Genomic DNA, 25,110 nt, shown 5'->3' with positions numbered 1-25,110 from the left:
GAGAGTTAAGGAGAATCAAGAAAGATATATTCTTGGGCTGCAAAGGGGCAGGGAGAAGGGAACAGTTATTACTAAGCACCTAATATATCAGACACTGTGCTAAGTGCTTTATCTCATTTTATTCTCACAACAACCCTGGGAAATAGGTTATTTTTATTCCCTCACTCCACTTTATAGTTGAAGAAACTGAGGAAAATAGAGGTTCAGTGACTTTCCAAGGTCACATAATTAGTGTCTCAGAGACAGATGTGAACCCAGATCTTTCTGATTCTAGGACCAGTGCTTTATGCATCGTATTACCAAGCTAAATAGGACAATGATGGCATAAGAGAGAAGATAGAACTTCTTAATTCTTATCTTGCTTCTACTTCCTCTACCAAGGAGAATGAGCCTTGTATTGGAGATGGCAAGTCAAAAAATGCCTGATAAGTAAGGAAATAATAAGAATACTTCCCTTGTTGATCTAAGATCACCTGGCCTAAAGGAATTGCATTCTCCGGTATTGAAAGAACTGGCAGGTGTGATTGCTGAGCCAGTCAGTGATTTCTGAAAAATCATGGAAAACAAGAGAGCTGCCCATCAAATTGGAGAAAGGGAAATGTCCTAATTTAAAAAAAAAGAGCAATCTTAAAATTGTATGCCAGTGAGTCTTACTTGAATTCCTTCTTTAATGGCCTCCATTCTAGAAAGGACCATTGAAGAGATAGATAGTGAATATCTACAAAGGGAAGCAAGGATTATATAGGGTCAACATGGTTTCCTCAAGAAAACATTGTAAGAAACAAGCCTCATTTGTTGTTTTTTTTCTTTTTTTGTCAGTGAATGATCTAGATTTATTTATTTTATATTATTACAATAATTTTGTTATGAGTAAATATAACCCCCCTCCCCCCAAGAAGATGAGAAACCTCAAGAGAGAGAGAGGAAAAAAAAATGTACTTCAGTCTATGTTCAGATTCCAATGGTTATGTCTCTGGGGTGAGTTGCTTTCTTTATCATAAGTCCACCAGAGAGGTTGCTTCAATATTTTTCCCACAGTTGCTATTACTAGCTGTATTGCCCTCCACTCTATTCTTCCCCACTCTCATTTATTCTATTCTTTCTCCTTTCATTCTGGCTCTGTCCAAAAGTATGTTGTATCTGAGTACCCTCTCCCATAATTTTCCCTCTCTTCTATCATATATTCCTCTCTTCCCTCCCCCATTCCCCTTATCCCATCCCTTTCTTCTCATTTTTCTCTTGGATAAGATAGATTTCCTCACCCTATTAAGTATGTATGTTATTTCCTCTCTGAGCCATCTCTGATGAGAATGAAGGCTCACTCATTCCCCCTTGCCTTCCCCCATTCCACTTCATTGAAAAAGCTTTTTCTTGCCTCTTATGTGAAATTTCTTAGTTTCTTTTTCATCTCCTTTCCCTCCCTCCCAGTACTTTCCTTTATTACCAACTGACTCTATCTTTTTACTATATTATACCATTATATTTCACTCCTTCCTGTGCCCTGTCTATATATGCTCCTAGCAGCTCTTATAAATGAGAAAGTGTATATGAGTTATCAATATCTTCTTCCCATGAAGGAATACAAACAGTTCAATATCATTAAGTTCTTCATAGTTAGTCTTTCTCTTCCACCCCCTCTATGGTTCACTGGAGTCCTGTACTTGGAGATCAAACTTTCTGTTCAGCTCTGGTTGTTTCAATAGGAAAGTTTGAAAGTTGTCCATTTCATTTAAAGTCCATCTTTTTCCCTGAAAGAGGATGTTCAGTTTTGCTGAGTAGTTGATTCTCGGTTGTAAACCAAGATCTTTTGCCTTCTGGAATATCATATTCCAATCCCTATGAGCCCTTTATATAGATGCTGCCAGATCCTGTGTGACCCTGACTATGGAGCCTCAGGAGCTGAACTATTTGTTTCTGGCAACTTTTAGAATTTTCTATTTGATTTTGGAGTTTTGGAATTTGACTATAATATTCCTGGAAGTTTTTCTTTTCGGATCTCTTTCAGGAGGTGACTGGTGAATTCCCTCAATTTCTATTTTACCCTCTGCTTCTAGGATCTCAGGGAAATTTTGCTGTATTATTTCATGAAAAATGAAGTCTAGGCTCTTTTCCTGGTAACCCAATAATTTTTAAGTTATTTTCTGTGGATCTGTTTTTGAGGTCGGTTGCTTTTCCGATGAGATCATTCACATTTTTTTTCTAATTTTTGGTTTTTTTCGAAGAGTTTTATTTCTTCCTGATTTCTTGCAAAGTCATCAGCTTCCTTAGTTCCATTCTGAATTTAAAGGAGTTATTTTCTTCAGAGAGCTTCTTTATCTCCTTTTCCAGCTGGCCAATTCTGTGTTTTGAGGCATTCTTCTCATTTTCCTTTTGTTTTTCTTTTTCCATTTGGCCTAAACTGGTCTTTAACATATTATTTTCTTCAGTATTTTTTTTTTTGTATTTCTTTCACCAAGCTTTTGATTTAGTTTTCATGATTTTTCTGCATTGCTCTCATTTCTCCTCCCAATTTTTCCTTTACCTCCCTTAATTGCTTTTCAAAGTCTTTTTTAAGCTCATCCATAGTCTGAACCCATTTTCTATTTCTCTTGGAGGTTTTGGATATGGAAGCTTTGATTTTGTCATCATCTAAGCATGTGTTTTGATCTTCCATAGGACTAAAGTAATTTTCTATGGTCAGATTCTTCTTTTTCTGTTGATTTACTCATTTCCCAGCCCAAGACTAATTTATAGCGCTTCCAAGGCTTTGGGGTTATTTTGGGAGACAGCCCACTGGGATCTTTATTCCTCCAAGGTCTTATGCTCTGACCACAGCACTCCCCTCTGCCCTGGAGCTGTAAGGAGGAGTCCTGCTCTGCTATCTTCGTATGGAAGCCCAAACTTCAACCTGGATCTGAGTGTGGGAAAACAGCAGAGTTATGCCCCCAGGGAGGGCAGAGAAATTTCTGCAGTCTCCCCTGACCCCCTTACCATCTGTGGGTTATGCTCTGGAGGTGCAGTATGGTTTCTCCCAATGCTGCAGGTTCTGCGGCCAGTGTTCTTCACTCCACACTCCTTCTGGTGTAGCAGAATTCTCTCACCACCCCTTCAAGCTGTTCCTGGGCTGTGCTGCAACCAGGGCTTTTTCCAACTCCCGGTCCTGGTGAAATACCTTTCCTTTGGAACTTCTAAGTTATCTTGGACTGGGGAAATGTATTACTCAGTCTTTCTGTGGGTTCTGCCCCTCTAAATTTTGGCTAGAGTCATAAGTTGATGGCTTTTGGAGTTTTGGTGGGAAGGAGTTCCTGGGAAATGCTGCCTTCATGCAGCCATCGAGGCTCCACCCAATCTTTTTTTTCTTAACAAGATTATTAAATGAATGGATAAGGAGAATGTGGTAGATATGGTTCACTTAGACTTTAGTAAAACTTTTGATAAAGCTTATCCTACTCTTCTTGTGAAGAGGATGAGAGATTATGGGTTAGATGAGAATATAATTAGATAGATTTAGAATTATTTGGATAACTGTGTTTGAAGAATGGTTGTTAATGTTTCAGGGTCAGAGATCTGTGCAGGGTCCTGTGCTATCTAACATTTTTATCAGTGATTTGGATATTGACATCAATGGCATGCTCATCAACTTGGTAGGAAGCATAGCTAACACACTGGATGATAGAATCAAAATCCAAAAGAATCACAACAAGTTAGGACACTGGGCTGAATCTAATAAGAAGAAATTCAATACAAGTTCAGTGTAAAATCTTACACATGGGTTCAAAAAAATCAGCTTCACTATGTCCAAGATCCAAAAAGTAAAAACAAAACAAAACCAAACACTGAGAGTTTGAGTGGATCCCACAATAGGATGTGGCAGTCAAAATATTTCATGCAATCTTGGGCTATACTAAGTGGGGTATGGAAGATAATGATGGGGAGGCAATAGTCCTGCTGTATTCTGCCCACATCAGACCTTATCTAGAGTATTGTGTTCTGTTCTGGTTACCACAGTTTAGGAAGAACATTGATAAATTAGAGAATTTCCAGAAGATAACTAGGAAGGTAAATGCCTTAATTCCATGTCATATAAGGATCAGATAAAGGGATTGGTGATATGATTTTAGCTGGAAGAAGAGAAGGCATGTTCAGAAAACAGTAAAGAGGAATGACAAGTCAACCAAACCAGGAGCAATGAGTGGAAGTTGAAAAGAAAAATATTTTGTCTTGATGTCAGAGAAATATTTGGAGTAGAATAACCTGCTGCAGGAAATGGGTTCCCCCTCCTTGGAGATATTAGAATAGAAACTAGATAATCACATGCTGGGTCTGTTGTAGAAGGAATTCATTAAGTTATGGGCTTATACTATATGGCCTCTGAGATCCCTTCCAAATCTCAAATTCTGTGACACTGTAAAGGCTTCTCAATCCTTGATGAAAGGATGGTGGGGAGTTTTTGGCTAGTTCATCTGCTCTTTGTGGGACAGGAGAAGTGTTCTCAATCCTTAGGACTGTAAAAGGACTCTTCTTCCCTCTGTCTTCTCTAGTTTTGACTCTCTCCTTATACTCTTCTTCCCCTATCACTCTTAGCCATGATTTCTGAGAGGTGTGTCCCTCCTAGGATAGACCATATTGTTCAGAGATGCCTGGTACACACTTTAGTCCTAGGCCTGCCCACCAATTCCTGAGAAGTAATTAATCAGGTCTTGCAAAACATGTAGGTTACTAGAGGAACTGAAACACTTCCTCTAAGAAATCTGATCAACACTGCCTTAGGAACCTCTAGATATATACCACTCTTACTCTTATTCTTACTACTACTACTACTACTACTACTACTACTACTACTACTACTACTACTACCACCAACATCACCACCAACACCACCACTACTATTACTATTACTATTACTATTACCACCACCACTGACAAAAATAATTTATATATATATGTATATATATATACATATATATATTTTGTAAACCTCAAAGTGATCTATCTATCTATATCACTTTGAGGTTTGTAAATTGCTTTCCTTGCAATGATCCCATGAAGTAGATATTGCAAGCATTATTACCCTCATTTTCAAGATTAGGAAACTGAGGTTCAGAGAACTAAGGGACTTGCTCAAAGTCATATAACTAGCAAGTTATTGGAGACATGATACCTGAAACCAAGTTCAGTGTCATTACCACAAAATTATCCTACTTCTATACTTCCTCTGGCTGAGAATGCTTTGATAATCCTGAATCTAAAGGCCTAAATCTAAAAGCCTAAATCTCCTATCCCACCCTATTCTCATCCAGACTCAGGTTGATACTTTCCAGAAAAAAAAATCTTGTTATCTATTGGGTAGCTACTACTCCTCAACTACTTTTAGGATATGTTGGTATTGATTTCCCTGGTTATATCACAGCCCTATTTTTGGGAACTTTGTTATCATGGGAATTTACCCAACTTCTTGGGCAAAACAGAACACTCATTCATCCATTCTACTATCCCTGCTATTACCTTGTCAATCCACTTAAGAATTCTTGCTCTCCCTTTTTTTAAAAATAGGTATACATGATCCTTGACACTCATCGTTCTTTACCTACCTGTTCATTGGCCCGATTCCAAAATACTCCTAGGACGAAGACAGCTGTGACTGGGGGTGCCAGAGAACTGGTGACCACCTGCATGTAGATGAAGAGCTGGCCACTTTTGGAGCCTTGGAGGACTGGGATCCAAACTACACTAATGCCAATGAGGACCACAATAACCAACCTATAGAAGGAGAAATGCCACTGTCACTCAACAGTGAACATGTTATCCCCTTTATTTGGGCCCATTTTTCCTCTCAAGTCTCTGTACTAGGGCTCAAAGTAGAGAGAACTAGAATGAGAATTGTCCTCTACTCTCCAATAACTCCAAATTCCCTTTTTCTTCACCTACTTCTTTGGGCATTGGAGGAAATAGGGATAGGAAGAAAGGGATTCAGAAAGGATTAGAGTAAGAAGAACACTTTAAAAAGGTCTACAGATTTAAACTTGGTAACCATATACTCCTTAATCACCTTAACTGTTCCATTCCCCATTTATGATTGCACTTTGTGGGTCCTCCAATATTAATTAGATTAGGAATGAGAACATATGGGGACAGGTGTGATGAATCAATTGACTGGCTAACTGGATTCTGGTTACCAGGGCAAGGCTAGAAATAAAGACTATAACTAGAGCAGGGATATGCCTAGGAATTTTTCCATATGAGGCAAAAACATGTGGGAGGGCAGATGGGGAATAGTGCTGCTATAGATGAACAGTCTAGTCATGTATGCTACCCAGTCATTTGCTGATCTGAGACCCTGATCCTATACACTCACCCAGAGAGCCATCTCTCCCTAATCTCAAACCCCATAGACCCAATGGCCTTGAGTCACAAGGCTCTGGAATAGCAAACTCAAGGGGAGAACCATACAACTCCTCTAACCAGAAGAAATTGCAATGGCATGTGCCCACATCAGCATCTTTGGGCAAAGTCACTGCCACTCTTCCCTAGTTATATTTCTGAGAATTACAGAATATTAGAACTGGAAGGGAACTAAGAGATCATCCCATCCAACCCTCTTATTTTACATGTGACAAAACTGTGGTCTAAGATCACACAGCAATCTAATGACAGAACTGGGACTAAGAATCCACAGGCATGAGGTTTAAGGGAAATGGGAGATAGGGCCCTACAAATCCCAAACAGAAGCCACAAGGAAGAGTCTCAAGCAGTAAAGATGAGGAGCGGGTAGGGCTCAACAACCCTAAAACTCTATGTCTTCAGCAAAAAGCAACCAATTCTGTCCTTTCCAGTCCTTGGGTGGAGAAGAAAGGAGAGGAAAAGGGAAGGAATAAAGTTGACATACTAATTAATACTAATTAACACTTATATATGACACTTCTCATCTTCAAAGTCTTTTTCAGACCTTCATTAACCACTGTTCTCTCCACATAAACCATAATTTCCCATGTCTGTTGGATGTCTCCTCTTGGATATCTTGCTAAAAACTCATCATGGCCCAAAGCAAACTTCTTATCTCTTCTGACTTCCCCAGCTCTGTGAATGGCATCAAGATCTTCCCAATTATCCAGACTTAGAATTTCATCCTCACTCCCACATTTGGTTACCAAATCCTAGCAATTCTTCCATAGTGATATTTCTCAAACTTCTGTTTTCTTCTTTCTCAAAAGACCATTCTAAGATCATGTCTTTACCCTTTATCACCTAATACCAGATTAGTACAGCCACTAAACCTTGCTTTCCAAAATTTGCTCTCCAAATTTTTTTTCTCCAAAATGGTTGGATGAGTTCACAGTTCCACCAATAGTGTATTAATGCCTCAATTTTTTCCTGGATTATTACAGCCACCAAACACTTTGCCTTCAGTGGTAAAGAATCATAACAATGACAGTTTTCTATTATCCCTTCAGATTCAGCAATTCCCTTAGGCCCCATGGATCAGGGAAGGTCAGAATAGAGTACAATTCATTGATTGTACTTCTCTTTCTTCTTCACCATTACAGATACATACTCAAATAATTGGGAAAAAATTTATAGACAGTTTCTTGGATAAAGAGAACTTTGTAAATTTTATAAGAATATGAGTCATTCCCCAATTGAAAAATGGTTGAAATGCAAATCAAAACAACTTTGAGATATCATCTCAAACTTATTAGACTGGCTAAAATGAAAGAAGAGGAAAATAACAATGTTGGAGGGGATATAAAAAAATTTAGACATCAATACACTATTGGTGGAACTGTGAACTGATCCAACCATTTTGGAGAGCAATCTGGAATTATAACCAAAGAGTTATAAAACTGTGTATACCCTCTGACCCAGCAACACCTCTATAAGATCTGTTCCCAAGGTAATCAGGGAAAAAACAAAAGAATCTAAATGTTCTAAAATATTTACAGCAGCTCTCTTTGTAGTGGCAAAGAACTAGAACTGAGGGAATATCCATCAATTGGGGAATGACTAAACAAGTTGTAGTATATGATTGTGAGGAAGCATAGCTATTCTGAAAGAAATGATGACCTGGTTGATTTTTGAAAATATGAAAAGACACACAAGAAATACTGAAAAGTGAAATGAGCGAACAAAAGAATGCTATATACAATAACAGAACTATTGTTTGAAGAATAATTGTGAACATACAAGTTATTCTGAGTATTAAAAATACTCAAATCAACTGCAAAAGACCTATGAAGGAAGATGCTAACCACCACTAGAGAAAGAATTAATAAATAGAAATATGCATAGTATGGTTTTATATATATTTAGAAATCAGTGTCAAATGGTACCCTTTTATAGTATGGTGTGGGGAGGAAGGAAGGGAGATAGTTCAAAACTTAAAATGTAACAAAAAAATTCAATTTAAAAAACAAAAACAAATATGCATTCAGAACTACCTTGATCCAGTTTCTCCACTGACCTGCCCTTCTTATACTACTTTATTCCTTAGTCTTGGAATGTTCTCTGAGCTGGAATTGTCTAGGAGATTTGTATTTGAATCCTGCTTCAGACACTTAGAAGTCGTTTCTTCATCTGTAAAATGGAGGAGGGGGAGAGGGGAAATGAATTTGTACTATTTACCTTAAGGCATTATTACGAGGGAAGAGATTTTATAAGGCTTAACTCACTATCCAAATGTGAGCTATGCAATTAGTCTGATATCTTCTCCCTTAAAAAAACAAACAAACAACTAACAAAAGGAATCCCTTCTACCCTTCTAGGCCAGTCACAAATAACCATAATAACTATCACTTACATTAGCCCTTTCAGGTTTGCAAAGTGATTCATATTTTGATTCTCACAAACCTGTGATGTAACTGCTCTTTTGGCAGATGAGGAAAGGGGCTGAAAGAGGTTATTGACTTGCTCAGGGTTATACTGGGCAGGAAACAAGAGTAGTTGTTGCCTCTCCTGGAACTTGGAGAGATTTAGAGGAGATGGACTTTATAGGTTTAATTCCTAATTTTTCAGAGAAGGAAATTGGGACATAGACAGATTGAATGGCTTGTCACCTAGTAAATGCCAAGGGTAAAATTTGAATTCAGTTCTTCTGACTTCAAATTCAGCACCCTCCTTTTCACTATACCATGGCATAAGAAGTGAAGAGAAGATTCATACATCTTTCCCCCTTAGAACAGGTTAATAGCTCTTCCAGCCCCAGGCTTTCAGGAGCCCCTTTCTGTGGTCCCAAAGCAAGGTTGTACTGGAGATGGCTCAAACCCTAACCTTATGTTCATGAGAGCTGATTGTTAAAATTTTGCTTAAGAGACCAGCAAATGCTACAAATCAACAATGTAATTTATTGTTTTGCTTAATATATAGATTTAAGAAAGGGGTGGAAAATGTTAAAAATGGATTTGATACTCTTTGGAGAGCTGATTATTAAATATTTGTGTCAAGAGACATGGTGGAGGTCAGTCTTGTCTTTATTGATGTTAGAAAGCCTCAGAAATTCAGGGCGTTGCCCTCCCCAAAGAGATCTGGCTTCCCTCAACACATCATTCTCTATCCATCAAGGAACTGCCACTTAGGAATTTCTCTGGACTTTGAGTGAAGCTACTTGGTTTTTGTTTTCATCCTTAAAAATGATGATGATAGTAATAATTCCTCACATTTATATGACACCATTTAGGCAAAGACTCGCATCTCATCTATTCTTGACAACAAACCTGTAATCAACATTTGGCAGGTACAACCACGGAGCCTCAGAGGAGGCTCTGAGAACTTGTCTAATGTTGCTTGGCTAGTTAGTTAATGACAACCAGGATCAGAACAAAGATTTCTTGCCTCCAGAAATGGGCTGGTAAATATTTAACAATCTTCTTTCTGAAAAGTTTGAGCCACTTTTAAGTTTAATCTGAATTTTTAACATTTTCTCCTACCATTTTCTTATATCTAAACAATCAACCAAATAATCAATCAGGTCATGATTTGTAGCATTTGCAAATTTCTATGGTGAAAATGTCAACACTGAAAATTTAATAACCAGATCTCATGAGCCAGCATGAGCACACCCCTGGATTTATGCAGAATAATGAACATCTTGGCCTATTTCCTTTCCTCATCCTGTGACAATCATCACCTTGTTAATACTCTGGATTTTATCCTATTTCAGAGTCTTGTTCATGTTGTGTAGAAAGGGAACAGGACTGCAGGTCACAGGGACTGAGCTTTAGACCCAGTAGAATATAAACTCTTTGAAGGCAGGCAGTCCTGCCTAGGTATCTAAGTGATATGATAGACAGACCCTAGATCTGAAGTCAGGGGAACTCAAATTCAAATCAGGCTAACAATTACCAGCTGTGTGAATCTGCTTAAATCACTTAACCCCAGTCTGCCTTAACTTCCCCATCTATAAATTGAGCATAACAATAGCACCTACTTCCCAGAGTTATTATGGAAATCAAATGAGATGATAGTTGTAGGATGCTTTGCTTACCTCAAAGTGTTATAGAAACACTAACAGATAAGGAAACTGAGACCTAGAAATAAACAACTTGCCCAAGATCACATAGCTAATAATATAGTAATAATAGTAATAATATTTATTAACTATATTATTATGTATCAGAAATGGTGTTACAAAGTCCAAAAAAATTCCTGAACTCAAGGAGCTGAGATAACATGTAAGGCGTTAGGAAATATTGAATGATGAGTTTGAGGTCCATACTACTAGATCACAGAGTGTGTGGGAGGAGCTAACTGGAAAGATAGGGCAGAGGGTCTGATAATTTTTGCAAAGTACTTTGTTAAGTATGCATGGGAGATAAAATTAGAGAAGTAACCAAGTTGCTGCTCTCAGGGAGCTCACAGTTTAATGGAGGAGACATTATATTATGGAAAGTTCCTGCTGCAAGTCAGTTGGAAAGACCCCTTGGTCCTTACAATATAGCAGCAACTGAAATGAGAAAGACCTAGCTTTTAAAAAACCAAGGTCCAGCTAGGTGGCATAGTGGATAAAGCACCGGCTTTGGAGTCAGGAGTACCTGGGTTCAAATCCAGTCTCAGATACTTAATAATTACCTAGCTGTGTGGCCTTGGGCAAGCCACTTAACCCCGTTTGCCTTGCAAAAAAAAAAAAACCTAAAAAAAATAAAATAAAAAAACCAAGGTCTCCCACTGCATCCAGCATCATCTCTAATTGTCCTGATCCACATCTGCCACTTGGACCCAGATGGCTCCAGATGGCTGTTGACTTTGTACAGTCTTTCTTCACATATTTGCATGCCATGATATCACTTCCCTGATATTATGGTCTTTTTCAAGTATGAAGTACAAATAACACCCCTCACTCAAATCCAAATCATGTGCTTGTCATGGTATCACTTCCCAGACGTCATGGTCTTCTTTGAGTACAAAGGACAAAAACATCATCATCAACAAACTATAACAACAATGGAACTAGGATATGGAAAGAAATCTTTGAGGGGAAGGAACTAGCTGCATTGGACAGGAATAGGGGGTTGATCAGGAAAGATCCCTTGCAGAAAATAGCATTTGAGTTGAGCCTTAAAAGAATCCAGGGGATTCTAAAAGGTGGTGGAAAGGGCATTCCAGGCATGAGAGAAAGCCAAGGTAAAGGAGTAGGGATAGGGGGATGGAGCTTAATTGCAAGGAACAGAAATGACTGAACAAAGCAGACCTGTGGAGTGGAATTTGGGAGAAGGGAGAATAATTACATAAAAAGACTATAAAGGTAGGAAGGGACAAGTTTGTAAAAAGCTTTCAATGCTAAAAGAGTTTATATTTGATCTTAGAAGTTATTGAAGTACTACTGGAGTTTATTGGTGGAGGGGAGGGGGTGATACAGTCAAACCTGTACTTTGGGAAAATTATTTTGGCAGATGGGTGGAGAATGAAATGGAGTCAGGAGAGACTTGTGGCTGGGAGGTCATTTAAGAGGTCATTATAATATTCCAGTCCTTTGTGATGACAGCTTGGAATAGGGTGGTTGCTATAGGAAGGACAGGAGAGATCTTTAGACATTTTTCTAGGCAATAGGAAAGGAATCAGTAAATAAAGAGACACTGAAAAATGTTTTGCATGACTTTATGTTGTACCTTGGATATAGTATTTCTTGACTTTTCAATGGGCAGGGGAAAGGTGGAGAAAGAGGGGAAAGGTGGAGAAAGAATGTGGAAGTGAAAATAAAAAAATTTTAAGTAAAAAAAAAATTGAAGAGGTAATGGTGCAGGTGGGGGTGAAAATAGGCTAATTTTTTTTGGCAAAGACAGGAGAGGATGAGATCAAGGATGCAACAAGTGGAGTTGATCTAGGCAAGGAGTAGAGGTACCTCTTTATCACAGACTGGAGTGTAAGAAGAGATAGTGGAGGATGATGTTAAAAGAATTTATGATAAGGATAAGGGATAGGAGGGAGCTCTTGGTGGAGGGACTTGATTTCATTCTGTGAAGTATGAGAGGGAATACCTCAACTTAAAGGCTAGATAAAGGAAGTACCAAGGGAAGCTTAAGGAGAGAAGGGAAGGTATGGAAAGGCTGCTTGGAGAGAGATTTAATTAGAAAGGAGGAGGATTGCTGTGCTGTAGTGAGAGGAAAATAACAGAAATTTGTTGTGGACCTAATTCAGCAAAGTTTTGTGATTTTGATCAGCTCTGTACAATGACAATTAAGTAGGAGTGAAATAGGTGGTGATAGAGACTGAATGCCTTCTAATGCTAAGAATTTTCGATTTTGTACAGCTCACAATCTCCCTGAGCCCCATTCATAAAATTGGGATAATAATACTTGTACTATCTAAATAGGCAGTATTTACATTTTTGTTGTTCTTTATGTTGTTGTCAAGATGTTTCAGTCATGCACTTCACCAATATCTCATCTTATCCTCACATCTCTGGGAAGTAGGTGCTATTATTATACACAGATGAGGAAACTGAGGCAGACAGATGAAATGACTTGTCCAGTACCATATGGCTAGGAAGTATCTAAGAAAGACAGGACATCCTGATTCCAGGCCCAACTGTTCTACCACTTAGTGGCTTATCTCATAAGGTCTTTGTGAGAATCAGATGAGATCTAAAAAGTACTTTGCAAAACTTGATGTACCACATAAAAGTCAATTATTATTATCTCCCACTCACAAACAAACCAGGCTTTTAACAGAACTGAGAAGCCAGCAGTCCTTCACAGCATCACCCTGATCCAGGCTAAACTTGAATCAGCATAAACCAACTTCAATCACTGTAATCACACTTTAAGATTAAGGGAAGAGAAAAGAGAGGGAAGGAGAGGCATGAAAAGGGAAGAGGGAAGGGAGAAAAGAAGGCAAGAAAAAGAAGAAAGAAAGGAAGGAAGAAATAGAAGAGGAAGGAGGAAAGGAAGAAGGAGGGCAAGAGGAAAGCTGGGTGGTTAGGACTGATCTGGGATGGACCAATTGAGGAAAGGAGTCAAGAAGTCCCTAAGCTACTGATAGCTTTGTTCCTTTCTAGAAAATTCTAATCTAGGAGTCCACAAAGGCCTGGGATAGAGGAAAAGGTCTCAGGATCCTGAGAATAGTTGTGCGATAGAGGGATAGAACTGTGAGGCTCTGTTTGAAGAAGATCCTAGCCTACAGTCCAGCTAGGCAGGGTGTTGAGGTCATTATTCTGCAATTTCCCCACTCTCTCGCTCAGAGAAAGCTCTTAATCTAGAATAGACCAGAACTCAAATAGTTGCTCATGTGGACTGTATCTATAGGTTCATGCTGACCACTTTCTTTTTTTTTTAATTAAAGATTTTATTTATTTTGAGTTTTACAATTTTCCTCTTAATCTTACTTCCCTCCCCCCACTCCCCACAGAAGGCAATTTATCAGTCTTTACATTGTTTCCATGGTATACATTGATCCAAATCGAGTGTGATGAGAGAAAAATATCCCCAAGGAAGAAATATAAAGTATAAGAGGTAGCAAGATCAGACAATAAGATATCAGTTTTTTTCCCCTAAATTTAAGGTAGCTGCTATGAATATTTTTGTACAAGTGATGTTTTTACCCTTTTTCATCATCTCTTCAGGGTATAGACCCAGTAGTGGTATTGCTGGATCAAAGGGTATGCACTTTTTTTGTTGCCCTTTGGGTGTAGTTCCAAATTTCTCTCCAGAAAGGTTGGATGAGTTCACAGATCCACCAACAATGTAATAGTGTCCCAGATTTCCCACAACCCTTCCAACAATGATCATTATCCTTTCTGGTCATATTAGCCAATCTAAGAGGTGTGAGGTTGAACAATTTCTTGAAGGCTAAGAAAGTCCTGATTTAGCAAGTGTGGGCTTTTATCAAAACCGGACTAAAGGTGATTCACCTCTAGCCAAGGTCAATAATCTTTACCTTCCTCACAGAGCCAGTTAAGTGGGGACTGTTTTCTGTTTACTGACTTTGAAGCTGAAATCTGTGGGTTGATTGCTAGGTTCTGAATGACAATCATTACAAAGCAGTAAGTGGAAGAACAGTCCTCTAAACCCTGAGGCCTGGGTGGGTGACCTGAGGATAAAACTCACAATTCTTCCCTCCCCCAGAAGGGGGATGGGCTGGAATGCATAACTCTGATGCTGGATCATAAAACAGTCCACAATCATAGAACCTTTAGCAAGCTTTGCCTCCCCACCATCATATGTGAACACCTGTTCATTGTAAGAGGAACTGTTAAACTTTAAAGCTGTTGTACAAGACTAAAAATAGTTCAGCCTGTTGCCTTCACAGGAGTCTGGCATAGGATCTTGGTTTTGGAGTGGAAACGATCTAAGAGATAAATAATTCATCCAGTGATTCTAGTCCAACATCCTCATTTGCAAGTATTTTAATAAGGTGGTTTGTTCAGTCTCCTCATTTTATACCAAAAAAAAAATCAAGGGACTCGTTAATGGTCAAGTTACTGGTTCATGGTGGGAAATTATTTGTAAAGTGAAGATTCTTTATCTTTCTAACTCATCCAATATACTTTCCCCCATACAATGCTGACCCCATCAAAACAAGAAATGAAGCAGGAGGAAATTTTAGTGGAGGCAGTAAGGAAAGAGTTCTATTGATAAAGTATCTACAAAAGGGAAAAAGACCTACATGTACAAAAATATTTATATCAGCTCTTTTTGTGATGGCAAAGAACTGGATCCTGTAAGGAGGTCCATTGGTTGGGGAATAGCTGAATAAGTTATGATATATGAATGTGATGGAATACTATTGTGCTCTAAGAAATGATGAAAGGGAAGATTTCAGAAAAACCTGGAAAGACTTAAATGAACTGATGCTGAATGAAGTGAGCAGAACCAAGAGAACATTATACACATTAATAGTACCATTGTATGATGGTCAACTATCATAGACATAGTTCTCTGCAATCCAATGATCTAGAAGATTCCAAAAGATTCATGATGGAAAATGCTATACACAACCAAAGAATTTAAATGCAAATTGAAGCAATACTATTTTTCCTGGTGTGTGTGTATGTGTGTGTGTGTGTGTGTGTGTGTGTGTGTGTGTGTGTGTGTGTGTGTGTTTTGTTTTTTGGTGGCTTTTCCCTTTTATTCTATTTCTTCTTTCACAATATTGCTAATGTAGAAATATGTTTACATGACTGCACATCTATAAACTGTATCAGATTGCTTGCTTTCTTGGGAAGGGGGAAGGGAGGGAAGGAGGGAAAAATGTGGAACTCAAAATCTTATAGTAAATGAATGTTGAAACTATCTTTAAATGTAATTGGAAAAAATAAAATACTATTTTAAAAACTTTTAAAAAATATTCATTGGGTGAGTTAGGATTTAAAGATGATAGATTATAAACTCCCAGGGAACAGTGTTTCAGCTTTTTATCATTATATGCTCACCTCTCTCTTCTCTTTTACATTGGTTGTTTGTTTTTATTTTGTTGTTTTTGCAAGGCAATGGGGTTAAATGACATGTCCAAGGTTAGCCAGCTAGGTAATTATTTAGTGTCTGAGGTTAAATTTGAACTCAGGTCCTCCTAACTCCAGGGCCAGTGCTCCATCCACTATACTACCTAGCTGCCCCTATGCATTGGTTGTTTAATAAATGTTTGTTGAATTGAACTGAGCTGTGCTTTTCATAAACTTCCCCCTTTCTATTTTTCCAGTCTTCTTACACCTTACTCTCTTCCAATGTCATTGGAATTCCCTTTCCCGTTATTCATGTTGGGTTGCTGTCCCCTTATTTCTGCTTCTTAGTTTCTGGTCCTGTCAAGACTCAGCTCAAATCTTACCTTTTCAAGGAAGTCTTTCCAGGCCTCTAGCTCTTAGTGTCTAACTCTCTGAGATGATTCCATTCATACTATATAAATATTATTTGCAAGATATACATGTACATACATACATATATGAAATATGTACATATATACCTATATTACATATATGTATATTTCTAATTGTGAATATGTTCTCTCCCATTAGAATGCAATTTCCTTGAGGGCAGGGACCATATTTTTGTCCTTCTTGTATAACCAGTATTTAGCACAGTATCTGGCTAAATTTTAATAAATACTTGATTTGAGCTTATCAGGGTCCTGGTTGGCCAGAACAGACAGAAACAAACTCAAGAAAAAATTTTCAAAAATAATGCAGGATATGCTACTAAGTTGGACTTCAGTTGGCCATGAGGAGAGAAGCTTCAACCTGAGACTGAATAGGGAAGGGAAGAACCATGGATCCAGGTAGAAAGAGACACTACTCTTCCAAAGAACTGAGAGAAAATAACTCCAGCTCTGGACTGGGATTAGGATGAGCTAGAGATAGATATTTCCCAGAACTCTAGTTCAGCCTAATCCCAGTTATATCCAGACCAACACCAGTGTTCCTATTATGTCAGGCCACTGGGATCAGATGGTTCTGAGAGAGATAGTGAGAATGGTGTCTTTGAACAACATCCCCTCACTTTAATCTAAATTGACTGTATGTTAGGACAAAACTTCCTTAATGTCATGGTCTTCAAGACTGAAGATTCATGATGGTTTAGCCAGGAAGGAAGTGAAGGTGATTCAAAGGAAAGGAAAATGGACTGAGCTAGAAGGGCTAAGAGGAGGGAAGAATGAACATCTGGAGCCACAACAAATCTTTCAGCCATGACAGGCCTGTGAACCTACAAATCACTGCAATTACTCTGCAGAGTTTGCATCCTGAACTTTCCTGTGTAGGCTGTTTTCCAACCAGGCATCAGATTATAAGTACTATACTACAGGGAATGGGGTCAGAGATATAGAACCTAAGAAAGTGGAAAAGGTGGAAAGGTTGTGAAGGAGGCACAGTTTTGGTGGAGAAATCTCCTGGATTTTCCCCAGAAAAGCTGTGATTTGAAGGCTGCCTTGTCCTGAATTATATTCAAAGATTTTTTTTTAACAGCAGGAGCTCATTATAGTAGGAAGCATCAGACTGGGGATGACTGACGGGTCACTTCTGTAAGTCTTCCTACCCCCACCCTCACCTCCCCAGTATCTGCCCCCTCTGTGATCAGCCTTTGCTGGATCTGTTGTAAAATTAATTAAGCCGGATGCAAGCAAGGCTGTGGGCTTACAGGATATGATTCCATGGCCTCAGCCTACCAGTCATGCAACAAGTTCCAACAGGCCCCGTGGAACAGGAAGAAGCTCTTGTTTTGCATGTTCTAAGGTGCTGGGGATAGGGGTGGGGGCATAGGCTCATCAGACTTCCTATTAATAATAAATTGCCCCTAGATCAAAGTGACAACTTCTGGTAATTTTTGGCTTTCTGGGGAGCACCTGGGGGGGGCAGTAAGGGAACATTTCTTCTGGGCAATCTGGAACATGAGTAAAACTGCTTAGCTACTCAGGCCCCTACTCCTCTTGCAACAGTTTCTTCATTCCAATCCCACACATGTTGCCAGTTTAATCTTCCTAGTCACATCACTTTCCATCAGAAATAACCACCATAATCTCTGGCCCCAGTCTTCCTTTCCATATTTTATTTCCTACCCTCACTTCATACATCCCATGCTCAAGCCAAACAGGTCTAAAGTTCTTCATGGAATGTTTCCCTCCCCCCCCCCCCCCCATAATTTGTGACTTTCTCATTGACCCATATCATATTTTGTCTTATATAAGAATTAGCAAAATCCTTTTTTTAGGGTCTTTTTCCTTCTATTTTCCTTTATAATTCTCTAAGGTAGCAGTCTTCAAAGTGGTTTCATGGGGGAAGGACTGACAAATCCCCTCATACACTGAAGAATGATTCCAAAGAATATGTGATCAACCTGTGATGAATGGGAAGATAAATTGTATCTCACCCCACAAGAGTCAATCTTCTGGGTTGTCTCCAAAATAATCACTACTATCCTTCATCCATTACAGCCCAGCACTCCCTTATTCCATACTTTCCTGCTATTCCGCAAACTCCTACTCTTCGATCCCTGACAACCCCTGAGGGAAATTCTAACTGCAACCCAGACACCCACAATAGCAGCTACCCACATGTTACTGGGAAAATATAAATCTCTTCAATTCATTTGGTTAGGTATAGAAAAATATCTCATACCATATACCACAACCGGCTCCAAAAGGGAAGATTACCTAAAAACAAAGTCATATTATAAGAAATTTAGAGAAGAGAAATATCTTTCATAGACCAAACAAGGGTTAGTGAAGATCACAAGAGATAAAAAGGACAATTTTTAGTACATAAAACTAATGCAGCTAGAAGTAAAATATTAATTGGGAAAATCATCTTTGCAGCAGATTTTTTTTTCTTGTGAAGTTCTGTTATCCAAGGTCTTTAAGCATTTTATATAACTATATAAGACCAAGTCTCTCAACAATACATAAATGATTTCCAGTTATTAACAAGCAGTTTTTAAAGGAAGAAAGGCAAACTATCAACAACTATATGAAAAAGTGTTTCAAACCACATATACTCCACATACACCTCCACTGTGTGTGTCTATTGCAAGTGTCAGCAAATCTGACTTTCCTTCTGTGATCCAATAGGACCCTGACTGCATACCCATACCTGCCCACCAACACGAGCTCCCTCTCTCCTGCTTGAGGTCTCAGCTTCCTCCAGATGTCCATAGTGAAGAGTGTACTGCTGCTGTTGAAGATGGAGGTCAAGGAGGACATCAAGGCCGCCATCATGACAGCAATCATCAGTCCCCGAAGTCCTGATAATATTGAGAAAAAAAGATCATGGTGTCAAGGCAAGTTCTTCACTAACCTCCCCCTTCTGTCAAACACAACTGAATCCATCTAGACCCCAGAGAGAGTGACAAGTTCTGAGTCTAGTCCTGGATTTTCCAGTGACTTTCTGTAAGAATATCAGCAAGTAACTTATCTTCCCCAACCATTTTTTTTTTTTTAATAAAGACAATGAGATAGTCTCTAAATGCTTTCTTGTCCTCTGAGGCAGGCACTTTAGGACTACTTTACAAAGAAAGACAACCAGAAACCATGAGAGGGTCTGAGTTTTACTAAAAGTCAAATACTGATAAACCAAGATCACTTGGCAAGGAAGGATTGAGCACACACACACACACACACACACACACACACACAAATAAAGATTGTAGATGTATAAAGAATGTTGATGCAGAAATACATCAAATTAAATAGGGAATCAGGACAGGAAAGGGAAGAAGGGAAAGTAAAGGTTTAAGAGAGAGGTTGGATTGGAGAAGGAATAAATCTTCCCAGAGGATATCACAGAGGGAGAATTAAATAGAAAAAAAGTGCAAGAGTCAATGATTAACTCTTACTCTTTGACTCAGTAATTTTTTAAATAATAACTTTAATAACAATGATACTTTTTGGGGGAGGAAATCAGAGTTAAGTGATTAGTCCAGGGTCACACAGCTAGTAAGCGTTTGAACCTGAGATTTGCACTCAGGTCTTCCATTCCAGGGTTGATTAGTCTAGGCTGGATGAAGGGTGGAGAGGCAGAGGTGAGATCAGCACATTTTAATTATAGATTATTACTGTTAATTTTATTCCTTTTTTTCACTTTCCCTTTATTCTTATGGGGGGGGGGGAGAAAAGGTCCAAGAGAGGAAAAATTCTTTTTTTTAAAAGAAAGATTTTATTTATTTTGAGTTTTATAATTTCCCCCCCATTCTTGCTTCCCCCCCCCCAGAAGGCATTCTGTTAGTGTTTACATTGGTTCCATGTTATACATTGATCTCAGTTGAATGCAATGACAGAGAAATCATATCCTTAAGGAAGAAAAATAAAGTATGAGATATAAAATTACATAATAATATAACATTTTATTTTCTAATTTGATGGTAATAATCTTTGGTCTTTGTTCAAAATCCATAATTCTTTCTAAGAGGAAAAATTCTAAAAGGATATGATGGTTGTAAAAACACAATGAATAAATATGATGGAATTGTGCATCCATAAAATAAAGGAGGTTAACAGAATGATTTTAGAGAGCAGAAACTAACAAAATGTTATTTATAAGAAATAAAAAGGTGAAACAAAGATTCACAAAGAGATAAAGTAAGGGCCTGAGCTAGAATTTATTATGTTTCAGATTAATTTTTTTAAAAGAAAGAATGGTAATAATATAAAGCAACAATAAAATTAGACGTGGTTAAAAGAGATAATCAGGAAAGTCACATCATACATAAAAGCACAATTGATAATTAAATAAATTATCAGTATATTAAGATGTATGCACCAAAAAGCATAGTTTATAAATATTTAGAAGAAAAGCTAATCAAAATACAGGGAGAAATAAATAGTAAAAGTAAAATAGTTGGAGACGTCACTGTGCCCTTTCCAGAAATATCTAACAAAAAGATGACCAAGAAAAAAGTTGATTTGAATACAGCTTTGGAAAATCTAAATAAGACAGACTTCTGGAAAATGTTGAATGGGAAGGGAAAGGAATAAATGCATACATATATAAGTATGTATATATATATATACATATATATCAGCTTTATATATTTTTATAATTTACTATGTATATGGGCAGAATTAACTCATAAACAGGTTTAGGGAAGCAGAAACATTAAGCATAATGTTACTGAACCAAGTACAGTAAAATCAAAATTAATAAAGTCTTTTAAAGAAAAGATTCAAAAGAATAACATGATTGTTAAAAATTGATGAGTCAAAGAGCAAATCCTAAAAACAACAGATTACAAGAGAAAATGATAACAATGAGACAACATCGCTAAGCTTTTTGGATGCAACTAAAACTGTACTCCGGGTAAAATGTAAATTGTCAATACACTTTAGTTAATCAAAAAAAAAATTTTAATGTATCAGACATGGGACTAAAAATAAAACCTAGAAAAAAAATTCAGAAACCCTTACTAAATACAAAAAATAGAGCTGAAAAATCAAAGATGAGAGAGCAAACTTGAAAACAAAAAACTCTTAAGTTGATAAGACAAGCAACATGGCATAGTAGATAATGTTGGACTCAAAGGTAGGGAGATTTGTGTTCAAATCCTGCCTCAGATATTTACTGGTTGTGTAAACCTAATCAAAATATTTAGTATCACTGATCCTTAGTTATTTAAAATTAGGGAGTTAGTCTCAATGACATGTAAGTACTCTTCCAGCTTTAAATCTAAATTCTATGATAAATAGAACTGGGAGTTGATTTTTTTTAAAAGATTAATAAAATAGACAAACTATTAGCCTATTTGATTTTTTTAAAAAACTGTGTTACAGCACTCAAAAATGAAAAAGAACTCACAAAAAAGTAAAGAAGAAAAAAGGAAATTATTCAGAACTATTTTGCCTAATTATATACATCAAAATTTGTAACAAATGGAATGATGAATATTTATAAAAATAGTAAATATTTAAATTATTTAAAGAAGTACAGAATTTAAATAGCATAATGTCAAAAAAAATGAATATAACATAATTTAACTCCCAAAGGAAAGAACCCCTTATGGATTTACAAATGAATTCTTTCAAACATTCAAATTACAATTAACTCCAACATTACATAAATTGCTTGCAAAAACATAGAAAGAAAGCAATCTATTAAATTCCTACTATGAGAAAAATATGCTTCTGATATACAAACCTAATGAATAGATTTCTATTCATTCTAAAGAATATTAATGCAAAAATATTGATACCAAAGAATCTATAGTAACATAGCAAAAATATGAACTGAATGGATTTATATAAGGAAAGCAGAATTGGTCCAATATTAGGAAAATTATAAGCATGTAGGCCACATTAATAAGAAAAATAAAAAGAATTAATAATTATATTGAGATGTAGAAAATATAATAATTTTGTTATTTGTTGACAAAACACAACACTCATTTGTGTTAAAAAAAATTTTTTTTAAGTCAGACTAAAAGAAAGTTAATATTCCCCTAAAACCAAGAAGTAATATTATCTGTAACTGAGAAATGCTAGAAGCCTTCCTTGTAAAATCAGGAGTAGGACAAGGAAATCTTTATTTCCTAAAATGCTAACTGGTACAGCAAGACAAAAAAAAAAAATCAAAGGATTAAACATAGACTCTAAAGAAGAAACAAAAATTTTGCTCTCTTGTAGAGGGTTAACTCAGAGATCTCTAGATATTCAATTAAAATTTGATTGAAACAACCATTTCAGCAAAGTATCTTAATACAGAATAAACATATAAACTTTGTTTATATATTAGCAATAAAACCCAGTAGAAATGGATTAAAAAAGTTGTACCGGGGTGGCTAGGTGGCATGGGGCAGCTAGGTGGTATAGTGGATAGAGCACCAGCCCTGGAGTCAGGAGTACCTAAGTTCACATCCCACCTCAGACACTTAATAATTACCTAGCCGTGTGGCCTTGGGCAAGCCACTTAACCTCATTGCCTAGTCAAAAAAAAAAAAAATAGTTGTACCATTGGAAATAACTACAAATGTATAAATTTCTTGGAGTCTACAGACACATGCAAAGGAATTATTTGAATAAAACTACAAAACATTCTTTATGGAAAAAAGTAAAGGACAGAGGCGTACAAAAATATTTCTAGAAGCCTTTTTGTGATAGCAAAAAACTGGAAACTAAGGTGACACACATCAATTGGGAAATGTCTAAAAATTGTAGTAAATGAATTTAATTGTTTACGTTTCATCATGAAAATTACTAAAGATATAGATTAAAAAAAAACAAGTAAGAATTGAATGAACTGACACAGAAAGAAGTGAACATAAGCAGGAGAACAAAATTCATACAACCACAATGTAAAAGGAAAGAAAATAAATAAGATAAAGGCAAACAACTTTGAAACTTAAGAACTCTGATAAAAACAATGACCAATCATGATGACTCTAGCAGAATGATGATGAAGCATGCTTCCCCACTCTAGGCAGGGAGATGAATTAGAATTGCAAATGAGAAGAAAATTTTCAAATATATTATATGTGTGAATTTGAATTTGTTTTGCCCATCTCTGTGTATTTCTTACATGAGAAAGTTTTGATCTGAGATGATATGAAGAGTAGCAATGTTGAGTAATGTGGATAGTGATGCAAAAAGGAGAAAAGGGGGGGAATCCAAGAACATTAAAAAAATACACTGATTAAGGGGGCATATAAAAATGTTAGTGTTGATATTGTGTTAAATTTAATATATATTTTAAAAATAAGCTGGATGTAAAAGGTGTTCACAATTTAAAAATTTTTTTTATTCTTTGTAAATTAAAATGTTTGTGTTTATTAAGTTCATAATAAAAAAGAAAATGAAAAAAGAAAACATTAAAGAAAAAAGTACAGGACAGTATTAGGGCAAAACAGGCAATGAGTGACAGAGGATGAATCGTTGATGTTTGGAAAAAACTACTGAAGCCAGTATTTAAGAAGTTTATTTAGCCCTTCTTTCTACAGAGGAAGAAACTTCTAAACATTTGGGAGGGGGAGGAGTAGAACTAAATTGCCTGGAAAGGTGGACTGGAGTGAGTTGTTAAGAGCTTTAAATGCCAAATAGAGGAGATTATATTTTATGTTAGGGCAAAGAGAGAGCTCCTGGAGTTTCCTTGAGCAGGGCATTTGAGGTGGTCAGATCTGTGCTCTTGGAATATCAATTTTGCAACTAGATGGGGGATGGGAGGAGGGGAGTAATTGGAAATTGGGAGATCAATTAGGAGACTAATGCAATAGGCCAGGAGAGAGGTTATGAGCTCCCAAACTGTAGAATGGAAAGAAAGGAAGAGAGTTGAAAGATGTGGAAGTATCTTCCCCTCCCAGTATCCTGAGGAAGGTCTAATTTTTTTCCTGTAGAAGGAAAACCCAGATGATCCTTGGGCCTGAGGATGGGAGATGATGGGCTTAAAATCATAGAACTTGAAATAAGGATTGTGAGAGACAACTTTGCCTCTGTTCTCTGTGGGTATATTTTTGAGGTATTGGATAAAAAAATCTTCAATTATATATGCTAATTTATTATCCCCTTCCTCACTTTACTGAGGAAAATGAAACTATCTTCTTAGGCAAATGAATAAGTTAGAGTATGATCAGAGATCCCAAAGTCCATCAGTAACACGAAAGCCTCCTCATTCTGAAGGAAGCTTGGACTGACAAACAATTGAGGGAACTTGAGCCAGAGCACTCATGTACAAACACCAAATCAGCTAGGGACATTCTAAGAAAGATTCACAATTCTTCTGATACCAAGAAATGTATTTCTCACCTAGAAAGAAGGATGAAGACCAAGTGAGGGCTAGGGAACTTCAGATAATGATTAAGCTAAAAGTTAGATATCCTTCAGACTTGAAATTAGTAATTTTCTTTATGTTCTCCCTTTATCTATTCCCTCACAAGTCACTTTTGAATATAGTTCTCTATGCATATGTTTCCCTCAACTCCAATAGAATGTAAGCTCAGGGTCAGGAACTGCTTCCTTTAGAACACAGCACATAGTAGGTCCTCATTAAATACTTTTCAATTGAATCTAGGTTTCTAATAACCTATCATAAGCCTATTCTTGGTATATCATGTCTTCATTTGTATCATCTCTTTTCTGTCATGAATAAATCCAATAAATTCCTGCTTTTGGTATCTGAAGTATGTGTAGGAACAGAATAGAAGGGAAAGAAAGAGAAAATGGTAACAGTGGAAGAAGAAGGAGGAATGGTATTTAGGGTTCAATATGGCAGATCTTGAAAGCATTTTCTAGTTGGGGTTT

General features: G+C 37.1%; 1 protein-coding gene across 1 annotated transcript in view; it reads right to left on the bottom strand.

The window, feature by feature from the left end:
* The window catches only part of SLC5A10 (solute carrier family 5 member 10), a 168,325-nt gene that overhangs the window by 8,038 nt on the left and 135,177 nt on the right, over nucleotides 1–25,110 (bottom strand). The window contains exons 11-12 of the mRNA XM_074204386.1: nucleotides 18,983–19,133; nucleotides 5,571–5,739 (exon numbers count right to left, since the gene is read on the bottom strand). Of these exons, the coding sequence (XP_074060487.1) occupies nucleotides 5,571–5,739; nucleotides 18,983–19,133 (320 nt within the window). The remainder of the gene's footprint in view (nucleotides 1–5,570; nucleotides 5,740–18,982; nucleotides 19,134–25,110) is intronic.

This window comes from Macrotis lagotis, chromosome X (genome assembly GCF_037893015.1).
Source record: "Macrotis lagotis isolate mMagLag1 chromosome X, bilby.v1.9.chrom.fasta, whole genome shotgun sequence".
NCBI lineage: Eukaryota > Metazoa > Chordata > Mammalia > Peramelemorphia > Peramelidae > Macrotis > Macrotis lagotis.
This window is presented reverse-complemented; position numbering and strand designations above follow the sequence as displayed.